This window comes from Periplaneta americana, chromosome 11 (genome assembly GCF_040183065.1).
Source record: "Periplaneta americana isolate PAMFEO1 chromosome 11, P.americana_PAMFEO1_priV1, whole genome shotgun sequence".
Classification (NCBI taxonomy): domain Eukaryota; kingdom Metazoa; phylum Arthropoda; class Insecta; order Blattodea; family Blattidae; genus Periplaneta; species Periplaneta americana.
This window is the reverse complement of record NC_091127.1, coordinates 14749391-14762020: the sequence shown is the minus strand read 5'-3', so window position 1 is coordinate 14762020 and position 12630 is coordinate 14749391. Positions and strand designations below refer to the sequence as shown.

At 36.7% G+C, this 12630-nt stretch overlaps 1 protein-coding gene across 4 annotated transcripts in view; it reads right to left on the bottom strand.

Moving 5' to 3' along the window:
• Window positions 1–12630, bottom strand: part of LOC138708828 (sentrin-specific protease 1-like) — a 54506-nt gene that overhangs the window by 24670 nt on the left and 17206 nt on the right. For 2 of the 4 annotated variants that reach the window (XM_069839044.1, XM_069839042.1), the window contains exons 2-6: window positions 9265–9365; window positions 9049–9140; window positions 4138–4233; window positions 3674–3857; window positions 2271–2476 (exon numbers count right to left, since the gene is read on the bottom strand). In XM_069839044.1, the coding sequence (XP_069695145.1) occupies window positions 2271–2476; window positions 3674–3857; window positions 4138–4233; window positions 9049–9140; window positions 9265–9365 (679 nt within the window). Of the gene's footprint in view, window positions 1–2270; window positions 2477–3673; window positions 3858–4137; window positions 4234–9048; window positions 9141–9264; window positions 9366–12466; window positions 12550–12630 lie in introns of those variants that run through there. The other 2 variants (XM_069839041.1, XM_069839043.1) reach the window with 2 other exon arrangements.

Sequence of the window (12630 nt, the reverse complement as noted above, 5' to 3'; positions counted from 1 at the left end):
TAATTTAAATTTTCGCCAAAAAGAAAGGGAATGGAAATTATTTGGGTATTGAAACAGTTAATTACAATTTCAACATGCAGCTTTGATTAAAAATATAATAAATAACGTACATACATTAATAAAAAAAAAACGAACTATTTTTAGATGAGAGTCCCCCAATACACGACATTGAATTATTGGAATTCTTGCCTTCCATATTTTTTGTCATCTTTTTATAGAAAATGATCGAAATTCTATTTTCTGCAATTAGAATTAGCTGCGAAACGATAATAATTAAGCCTCCCGTTCTTAGCAAAGATGATCACAGTTATAGCATCTCTGGATTTAGTACATAACAATCCGCGAAAGCGTTCCAACAGCGTCCAGTCAGTTTCAATCCCATAGCAGATGCTCAACTAGCGCATGCGCATAAGATGGTACAGGAACCGTACATGAACTGATCCACGAACCGCTTGTTGGAACGAACCTTATATATCTTTACAAATGGATCCTATTTACCAAATCACGGAGGTATTGATGCTGGTGCAATGTCACCTTCTTTCTTTTACAGGGAATTGGACTGAACCACTACTACTTCTGATTATGAAATTTTAGATATTCTTTCAAGCTTACAAAATCTCCTATATGAAATTGATAAATTTGTGAAGGCTGCGATACTATTGGATTTAAAAGCAGCTATCCTTGTCATGGTATATCCTTGTCTAACAGCAAAAAACTTCAATATTCTAAAGCAGGCCTGGGCATCAGTATTGTGCATGATCTATGATCACGATCTGTTTGAAAGTAGGTGTCAATAAAGTATCCTCTTTTTTTTTTTTTGCTTATCAAAATATGGCAACCCTACTCACTACTCAGTTTTCCAGTTTTACTGCTGAATATTGGAGTGTAAGACATAATCATCAACTGCTCACCAACTACTCACTATACGAGGCCTGTCTAAAAAGTATCCGACCTTTAGCCAGAAAAAATATTTCAAATACCTGACGGGGTTGGGACCCTAATCCCCTTCAAAGTAGGCCCCTTGTGCTTGCACACACTTAGCCCACCGATCCTTCCACTGCTGGAAACACCTCTGAAAGTCTTCTTTTGGAATGGTGTTCAGCTCCGTCGTCGCATTCCGCATTATCTCTTCTCTACTCTCAAAACGGGATCCTTTCAGTGGTGTCTTCAATTTTGGAAACAACCAGAAGTTGCAAGGAGCCAGGTCTGGAGAGTAGGGAGGTTGGCGAACGGTTGTAATTCCATGTTTGGCCAAGAAAGTGTGGATCAATTGGGATGAATGTGCGGGGGCGTTGTCGTGATGCAAGTGCCAGTTGTTCGCCGTCCACTGTCTGGTCTTTTGCGCCGAACTGCATCACGGAGTCGCCGGAGAACATCGTGATAGTACTCCTTTGTCACCGTTTGTCCTTCCGGTGCGTATTCGTGATGCACAATTCCACGGACATCAAAGAAAACAGTCAGCATCACCTTGATTTTGCTTCGCACCTGCCGCGCTTTCTTCGGCCTTGGAGACTCGGGATGCTTCCATTGCGACGACTGTCTTTTTGTTTCTGGGTCGTACCCGTACACCCATGACTCATGTCCAGTTATCACGGTGTTCAGAAACCTAGGATCAGTGTTGGTGGTGTCCAGAAGGTCCTGTGCAACATCACGACGGAGGTCTTTTTGTTCCGGGGACAACTTGGGCACGAATTTCGCAGCCACTCGGTTCATGTTCAAATCATCACGCAAAATTGCATGTGCAGAATCTTTACTCACTCCAACCTCTTCGGCAATCTCCCGCACGGTCAAACGACGATCTGCCATCACCAAATTTCGCACCCTCTCAACAACAGCTGCACTCCGAGCAGTTTGGGGCCTGCCACAACGCTGCTCACTCTCCGCTGATGTGCGACCATCTTTGAATCGGTTGAACCACTCCTTAATTTGTGTTACACCCATCGCATCTTCCCCAAACACCTGCTGAATCTTACGAATTGTTTGACTTTGAGAATCACCAAGCTTTTGACAAAATTTGATGCAGTATCTTTGCTCAATTCGTTCAGTCATCTTGCGAGAAAACTAAATCCGACAAACACTTAGAACAGCACCTTACTTGACGACCACCAGCCAGTGACTGGTACAAGCGAATGCGGTGAAAAAATTCAAGCATGCACATTAAGGTTCCTCCTTCCACCGTGCACAGTGGCGCCGCCTTAGAATCACTACTTTGCGCGGGAAAATTTAAGGTCGGATACTTTTTAGACAGACCTCGTATACTATGAACTTGCCTCATTGAGGGCCAGTGTGGACCGCTGCTGTTTCTCAGCCTGACTCGACCTAACAGAGGCACTGCTCTGACTTCCATTGCTTCCCTGACTGTACTCTGAGGACTTGAGACGCAGAAAAAGCACTGGAGTTTTCCTGGAACTTGCTGAATCCGCTTGTAACGGCCTACTATGAGATCCTCTTGCTGAAGGTGTTTGGAATACAGGTACTGAAAATGTTAAAAATGTGATTAATAAGGATCAGTATTTTGATGACATTTACTTATTTTTTGCCTGTTTCAATTCATGAGAGCATCTTTTGTTTTTTTTTTCGGACATTTTTGAGGCATTTTCCATTTAATTTTGGCCATAAATCCCCATTATTCTTTTACTTGGTTATTTAATGACGCTGTATCAACTACGAGGTTATTTAGCGTTGATGGAATTGGTGATAGCGATATATTTGGCGAGATGTCGAGGATTCGCCATAGATTACCTGATATTTGTCTTACAGTTGGGAAAAACTCGTAAAAAACCCAACCAGATAATCAGCCCAAGCGTGAATCGAACCCGCACCTGAGCGCAACTCCAGATTGGCAGGCAAGTGCTTTAACCGACCAAGCTACGCCAGTGGCTAATACCCATTATTTTGTATAATATTTTAATCGTTTTTCTACACAAATATTGCCCTTTTAACGTAGTACACTCCAACCACCCCTTCAATATGTTGTTGTTTTTTAATGCCAGGCATTTGACAATAAAGTCATTTGACCTCTTGCACTCCAATATTTTTCAAAGATATTATCATGGTCAGCCACTGAAGCACAGATTTTGAGGTGTTCCGAATCCATTTCTTGGTTCGAGTTGCACAATGGGCAGTTAGGGGACTGATATATTCCAATTCTATGCAGGTGTTTGGCCAAACAGTCATGGCCTGTTGCCAATCTAAATGCAGCTACAGACGATTTTCGTGGTAAATCGGGAATTAACTGTGGATTATGATGCAGAGAGTTCCATATATAGTTCCCCTTCAATATAGACTCCTCTATACCTGCTAATTCCGGATAAGAGTGGCCTTGTAGTGGACTACACTGAAACTACATCACGTAAAATAAATAATTAAAGTGTACTACTTAGAAAAATTATGTAAATTAAATGAAGTTAAATGTTTGTACTAAAATTTAATTTAATTACTAGTCTAAATATTAAGTAGTACAAAATCTCTTTTCCTACTAAGCCAGTTATGAAAGATCAATTTTTAGGGCATTTATAAGGGCATTTTTTTAAGATTTTTAGGTCATAAATGCATTGTTTTTAGGATATTTTTTCATGATTTATAGATCAAAATCTTAGCCCTAGTAATAATAGACACTATCTTCAAATATGGAAAGAAATTTTAAATTTTAAAACATAAAAAAAACACTCACATCTATTTCCACTTCTTGAAATTTTTTCACAGGGTGAATCAACCACTTTAACAACCTCAATATCATCATCCTCGTCTGTTTTGGGTTGTGAAGATGCAGTAGTTTCTGACCTGCGGCCTCCTTTATATACCGGACACTTCCGCAGTGTGTTGGCATCTTGCCACTCTCCCAGCACTTCTGGATCCTACACAAACATAAAACATCAGTGATAATTCGATCCAACAACATCATCTCACAGGTCATCATTATGTACAGAAAAAAGATCTCTCTTGACTTCAGTATCACATACCAAGAAGCAAGAAAATGTGTATGTAAATCTCTCCAATTGTGAAGAAAAATTAAACCAATTAAAACAAACAGAACATTTTGTAGCTACTAAAATATCAGAATGTGTAATCTTACAGAAAATTTACACCACAATGAATATCACTGAAATGTTGTTTGCAAAAAGCTCATGAACATACCTCATCATCTGATACATTTATTATGTTTTCTTTGCTTTCATGAAACCAAGAGCATCCTGCCTGCAGGGAGGATTGGTGTACTACTGATTGTCCATCCTACAAACACAAAGTTCAATATCAAAACAATAAAATACTCAACTGCAAGTTGCACTGACCCAGGGGACCTACCATGTAGTACAGTGGTGCCACGAAATCAGCATGACATGTAGAAAGTGTAACAGTAAACAAGGGAAAATCACAATCATACAAATGAGAGAATTTATGTTGTAAGTGCATGAAATATGTCCTGCACAATAATGATCAGCAGCAGTAAATAAACTGTAATGAATTTATAAAACAACTTCTACAAAAGACAAAGAAATAAGGCACAAACATTATTTGAGAATTGAAATATTTGTGAAATATAATTATAATTTATGACTATTTATTTATAAATTAACAGTTAAATAATAATTACATTCTTCTAATAGAAAGCAATATGTACTGCACTTGTATTGTGCCATAAGGCACTGGAAGAAGAAAATAAATACATGTACAAACTCAAAAACAAAGAAGTAATTGATGAAAGAGTGATGGAACGGAGAAAAATTCTCTCCGGCGCCGGGATTTGAACCCGGGTTTTCAGCTCTACGTGCTGATGCTTTATCCACTAAGCCAGGCCGGATACAACCCCGACGCCGGTTAGAATCGTCTCAGATTAAGCTCCATCTCTTGGGTTCCCTCTAGTGGCCGCCCTCTGCACTACGTCATAGATGTCTATGAACGCAGGACCGAAGTCCATACATGTGTTGAGGTGCACTCGACTGAGTGACTGGTTGGCCGGGATCCGACGGTATAGGCATCGTCTTAAATCACAAAGTGATTTATTACGCATATCATATATATTTTGATGTACCGAAGTACATATGATATTTCCATGCAGATATTCTGCGTCATCATATGATGAAAGAGTGATGGAACGGAGAAAAATTCTCTCCGGCGCCGGAATTTGAACCTGGGTTTTCAGCTCTACGTGCTGATGCTTTATCCACTAAGCCACGCCAGATACAACCCCGACGCCAGTTAGAATCCGGCGTGGCCTAGTGGATAAAGCATCAGCACGTAGAGCTGAAAACCCGGGTTCAAATCCCGGCGCCGGAGAGAATTTTTCTCCGTTCCATCACTCTTTCATCATATGATGACGCAGAATATCTGCATGGAAATATCATATGTACTTCGGTACATCAAAATATATATAAAATATAAAAGAAGTAATTATTTTCTAAGCTTTCATTTCATTGCTCGTCTATTGCAATTGAGGGGTTGGGTGCAAGAAAGGCACTTCTCTCAAATGCAAGTTTTGAGAAATTTGATGTTGAAAATTCAAACCGTAATGATGTTACCTATGCACGCCTTTACATTTTGGGTATTCCTGACCTCTAGGATCAAAGTATTGAAATAAAACTTGGTGATCATATGCATAACAGATCAGAGAACACAATAAAGAGTTTTACTCAAAAAGGGCACATCCTCTAAAATACCCTTCTTGCACTCAGCCCCTCAATTGCAATGTGTATGATGTTAAAACACATTTTCTCATTTGAAGTGCTTGCTACAGAAATTTATTTTTAAATGGAACATTCTCTATATAAAGAATTACATTAGCAGTTGCAATCCTCAAGACTGAACATAAATGACTGACTATCAGTTGACTCCTTGGACTAGATTTAAGTTTCATGAATATTTATACCTGTACATACTGCCAAACATTGATATTACTTCTGAAACAAATTTTTATTTCATTATTTAAAATAAAAAGTAAAAATTGAAGTAATTGAGAAAATTGTGATAACTTCAATGCTCTGCACTCTTTAGCATGAGGTCGAGTGACACACTGTATTAAATTTGTACTACCCTATCACGTCTAGCGTATGACTGCAGGTAAGAGAGAGGTAGCAGGAGAGGTAAGGTTTGAACACATGCTGTTGCTGGAACGAAATTGGAGCATAGCACATAGTAGAACAGGAAGACATCTCTGATGTAGTAGATAATGTAGGAGAGAAACTAAAGCAAAATGTCTACCTGTGGCAGAAATTGTGCCACACATTCGATGTAGTGGTTTATTGATACTATTTATATCTTTACAAAGTAATACATTTTTTTTTGCCCACCAATACATTATCAAATTAAGATGTAGCAAAGGAATATAAAGTTGTACTTATACCCATTCTTTAAATACCAACAACTATTCATTTAACAGAGTCTACCTGCTTTTTTTAGAGGGTTTTTCTCACTGTTTATTTTACTCGAGACCTATAGAGCAAGTTTTCTTCTGATATTCTTCAGGGAAGTTCCTATTTAACGAAAGCAAAATAATGGTAAAAATAACCTGTCTTTAAGTAGTCATAAACGTAATACTATTTATCAGAGCTCTTTCCTTTTCTTTTTTTTTCCTTAGTGATGTCTGTATACGTAAGCTTTAAAATAAAAAGAGAATGGTTACTCTAGAGCAGGGGTGTATACTGGTTAAAGGGTTTGGGCTACCACTGACCCTATTATTACACAAAATATATCTAACAATTACTTTAATTTTAATTACTATGGTAAAACTAATAATGCAAAATTATTACATTATGTTATATTATAAACTTTTTCTTTTGTAATTTCCTTGGGCTACCGCTGGTAGCCCGCAAAATACGCCCCTGCTCTAGAGTAAATCTTTCTCAAAATAATTTTTGAATTTAAACAATTTTTTTATAAATTCCCCACATGCTTGTAATTACGTACACTCTATTCACTTATTATAACACACAATGAATTGAAATTTTAATCACTTACTTAAGAGGGAAGCATTATATGATATTCTTATTGAATTTGGTATTCCCAAGAAACTAGTTCGATTAATTAAAATGTGTCTCAGTGAAACATACAGCAGAGTCCGTATAGGTCAGTTTCTATCTGATCCTTTTCCAATTCACTGCGGGCTAAAGCAGGGAGATGCACTATCACCTTTACTTTTTAACTTCGCTTTAGAATATGCCATTAGGAAAGTTCAGGATAACAGGCAGGGTTTGGAATTGAACGGGCTACATCAGCTTCTTGTCTATGCAGATGACGTGAATATGTTAGGAGAAAATACACAAACGGTTAGGGAAAACACGGAAATTTTACTTGAAGCAAGTAAAGCGATCGGTTTGGAAGTAAATCCCGAAAAGACAAAGTATATGATTATGTCTCGTGACGGGAATATTGTACGAAATGGAAATATAAATATTGGAGATTTATCCTTCGAAGAGGTGGAAAAATTCAAATATCTTGGAGCAACAGTAACAAATGTAAATGACACTCAGGAGGAAATTAAACGCAGAATAAATATGGGAAATGCGTGTTATTATTCGGTTGAGAAGCTCTTATCATCCAGTCTGCTGTCCAAAAATCTGAAAGTTAGAATTTATAAAACAGTTATATTACCGGTTCTTCTATATGGCTGTGAAACTTGGACTCTCACTCTGAGAGAGGAACATAGGTTAAGGGTGTTTGAGAATAAGGTGCTTAGGAAAATATTTGGGGCTAAGCGGGATGAAGTTACAGGAGAATGGAGAAAGTTACACAACACAGAACTGCACGCATTGTATTCTTCACCCGACATAATTAGGAACTTGAAATCCAGACGTTTGAGATGGGCAGGGCATGTAGCACGTATGGGCGAATCCAGAAATGCATATAGAGTGTTAGTTGGGAGACCGGAGGGGAAAAGACCTTTAGGGAGGCCGAGACGTAGATGGGAGGATAATATTAAAATGGATTTGAGGGAGGTGGGGTATGATGATAGAGACTGGCTTAATCTTGCACAGGATAGGGACCGATGGCGGGCTTATGTGAGGGCGGCAATGAACCTTCGGGTTCCTTAAAAGCCATTTGTAAGTAAGTAAGTACTGCTCATACAGTAGGTACTAAAACACACCTACCAAAATCATTAATATATCTGCAATATTATCAGCATAGGGCTTATACCAATCTTCACCACCAAAAAATATACTGCACATATATTAATAATTTTAGTTGGGTGTGTTTTAGTATTTATTAGAAGTAAGTGGCGAAAATTTCAATTCCATGTGTGCTATAATAACTGAATAGAGTGTACTTAATCACAGGCAGGTAGTGAATTAAAAAAAAAAAAAAGAAATTATGCTTAAATTCAAAAATTATTTCAAGAGGAAAGATTTACTCTAGAGTAACCATTCTCTTTTTATTTTAAAGCTTAACGTGTATAATACACATCACTTAAAAAAAGCTCTGACAAATAGTGATATATTTACGACTACTTGAAGATAAGCTATTTTTATCATTTTCCATGCAATAACTAGCAACTTGCCTTAAGAGATGTTTGGCAGATGACACTTTTCTTTTTCTTTTTTCTTCTTGTTTTTTCCTCCCCTTTCTTTTATCCCCCTCTGTTTCTCACTTTGAGAATTTATTTATTTATTTATTTATTTATTTATTTATTCTGGTGTAGTTAAGACCATCAGGCCTTCTCTTCCACAACACCAGGAATACAAATACAATAATAGAAATAAACAGAAAAAAATACACTATAATATACAAAGTAAAGCTACTCAAGAAATAAAGAGAGAGAAAAAAAACACTATAAACAAAGTAAAGCCACACAAAAATATACAGGTTGCAGTCACACAAACTTTAAATGAGTAATTGAATCAGTTTTCTCACTCGAATAATAATATGCATTTCCCATATTTATTCTGCATTTAGTTTCCTCCCAAATATCATTTTCCAATAATAAACAAAATAATGGTAATAAAGTCTAAATCTTATATTACTTCCGAAATAAATTATGCAATTGATTTCTGTATACGTGTATAAATGTACAGATAAATTACTGTATATCAATCTATAATGCACTGATAAACTTACTGATAAACTTACTACGCTTCTCTGTTGCTGTCGGCAACTAGATGCAGGCCTCTTCTTAGGCATTCTCCAGTTAGGCGCAGGACACAGGAATTCTAAGGAAACAAACTACCGGTAAGTAAATATCTAAAAAACCTAACTCGAAATCAAAACCTCGCAAGAAATAGTACTTTCAATATCACACACATATTTTACAATATTAAAACATGCTTCACATACCGCTGGAAGTTATGTAGGGCTTATTATCTGTTTTCTGAATCTTCCTTTGTTTGGAGCATCTTTCATTCATGTCATCCTCCTCGTCAGAATCTTCTATCGCCCTGCAAGAAAAAAGAAAGAACTATATAATTATATACACAGGTATGAATCATATTTCTGTTAATATATCACTTATATTGTATCAACATACTGGTAGCCATCACTTCTAAGATATAATAAGTATATAAAATTCTGAAATATATCCTGAAATTATCATATAGGCTACAGCAGAACCCCGATTTTCAGTCACCCTATTAACTGATTGGTGGATTATCCGACTGTCTTTCTTTCTAGCTTTCTTTTTTTCTGCAGAAAAAAATATGAAGTACTCTACATTATATTAGGACGAATTTTTTCTACAGAGTTTTTTTTTTTATACAAACCTTTACCCTTACACAGTATGATCTAGTCTTTGAATGGCCGTGCCTTTTAACTTCTATGCAAAATGCCTTCCACAGGTGTCAAAAGAAAACGTGTTGTGCTACGAAAAAGTAATAGTGGTTTGTGAAAAAAACTGTGGTTCACGTCGCATCAGAATATGAGATAGGAATTACAATTGTGCGCGATTTAATGAAAAACAAATATAAAGTGTATAAAGTATGTAATTCTACTACATGAGACCTGTACTATTCCAATCTTTCCACAGACAGCCATCATAAGGAATTTCCTTGGCCATTAAAAACCAGACTTAAATTAGTGAACTTCTGATCCACTACCTAGCACATTAAAACAAAAGACCACGGAGAAAATTACGAAACTGTATTATGCACTTAATTTATGAATAGTACATTATGCAATGAGCCTATAATGATAGTAATTAAGACGCGAGTATGTTTGTTTATGAAATGAGCGCAAGCGAGTTTCATAATTTTCATACGAGCGTCTTAATTACCATTATAGGCAAGTTTCATACGACTTTTTATGCTCGACCATATTTCTAACTTGAAATTATTCAGAAGTATTCATTTTATTCGTATCTGACTGAAGATCGGAAGTGACCTTGTGCATAGCTCGTAAATTGTGAGATGTGCGCAGACGCGAAAGTATTGATTTTTTCCGAGGAACAATAATGTCATTGACCTTGATGTAATCTAGAGAATAACATGAACTAATTTTGATATAACCTGGAAATTGATTTAAAATTGAAAAACGAGATGACAAATTGAATTTATTTGAATATTATTTACAATTAACGCTAATTATTATAGTAACAGAACATAACCTTCTGCGACAGTATTGGACTTCCAGCCTCCGTGACGTTTCCCTCGTCTTTCGATTGCATATCCGAGAATAATCGAAAACCTGAACTTTAATGAATAGGTGTACTTTAATGACATGCTACCAGGTGTATAATTACTACATTTCGGCATGGTCGAGCATAAAATCTTTTATGGTACGGATTATCCGATTTTTTCGATTAACCGTTCACTCCACCCCCCTCATTACCACGGATAACAGAGGTTCTACTGTAGTAGACTGATATTTCTAAACCACTTACATAACTTAAAAATTAAATTCATGGCCTAGCAATCAAATAAAATACCACAAAATGTCCACCTTATGGCAGTCAGCCTCCTGGCTTTTTTTATACCAGAAGACTGACAATCATCTTACAGTGTAATTAGGCATTTTATTTACTGAAGTACGATTTAGCAATTTGTCAGCAGCTCTATGTTATTCTATTGATGTACCAAACAGTTTTGGATTTTTCGGTATTTTATACTTTTTCTAGAAAATGGCTTCAGAAAAGAAAGGAACAGAAAGTCAAAGATTGAAGAGGCTGAAGAAGAGAAGCCGTAAAACTCAGGCACAAAAAAAAAAGCACAGATTTCAGTAAACATTTCCTCTGTAAGTATGCACAAGAGGTCCAGTTTTGTTCAGTTTCCTTTGTCATTTGGTTTCCATACCATTAATGAGTACTACAAATATACTTACTTATTGGCTTTTAAAGAACCCGGACGTTCATTGCCACCCTCACATAAGCCCGCCATTGGTCCCTATCCTGTGCAAGATTAATCCAGTCCCTATCATCATATCCCACCTCCCTCAAATCCATTTTAATATTATCCTCCCATCTACGTCTCGGCCTCCCCAAAGATCTTTTTCCCTTCGCTTATTTGAAGGTTTCGTAACAAGCTGTTTTTTTTACGGTGATGGGTTGTTAGCCCTTCGTCCAACCCCCAAGCTGGAGGACCACTCCTCATCAGCTGTCCGCACTGCTTATTCAATATATTCACAGCTACCCTCCATATCTGGAGGTCGTCTCCTCGATCCGCAACCTGAGGACACGCCATGCCGTGATGATAGGGCTGATATATTTTTTTTAATTTCTTTGGTACAGGAAATTACATTTTTGAGCCTTCTGTGCATTTATAATTGGGTTTCCATACCATTGGTAAGTACTAAAATATATTTTAATCCTCTTTGGTACACCAGATACCAATACTGTATGAGTATTTTGTTCAACGTCAGTTTCCTGAACCTTAAAAATTTTGAGTCCAAAAACTGGCATTTAAACTCGATAAAGTACATGACCACTATTTTTGAAGGAAAGAAGATCTTGAAATAAGTCCGGGAAAATCGCAATATAGCGAACGTAGAAGCTCCGCCCACGACCCATTCCACTTTTCCCCTACTAGCTCACCAGACACTCTACGTCATAGGCGAGTGTCGTGTCGAATGCACATTTCATGTCAGTGGGGATAACTTCCCCTACTGGCGTTCGCTATATTGCGATTTATCCGAAAAATATGCTACAATACGTTAAAAATAAAATAAAACGGAGAAATATAAGCCTACTTTCATAGTTGTTAATAATAATAATAATTAATATAAGGTGGATGTATTGTAATACTACTCGCACATTATGTACCTAATACATCAGCAACATGCATCATATGCAGCAACTGAACATTTCTGACTTTTTACTTCTTGACTCTAGAACTACTGTTATTTATTTTACTCTGCAAATCATATCTTAACCTAAAATACGTAGCCTACAATGTAATAAGGTGCATTGTAAAAAATTAATCTACTTCTCTAAAATGTTGTATTCAGGGATTCAATCATAATGCGCTATTTAGAATTGAAAAACAAAAAATCTGACAGAATACTGTTCTCTTTATTATTTTTTATAAGTTTGGGTTAGGCCTACTTTACATACTTGCAACCAGGACGCTCTTTACGATTCCAGAATGAAAGGGCATCTCTAAGTAATATCTTTTTATACATATTCAACGAACTAATGTCATTCAATATATTTTAACACTTTAGTTCATATTAAATTTATTTTAACAGTAACATTTTAATTTACATAAAACAAACCAA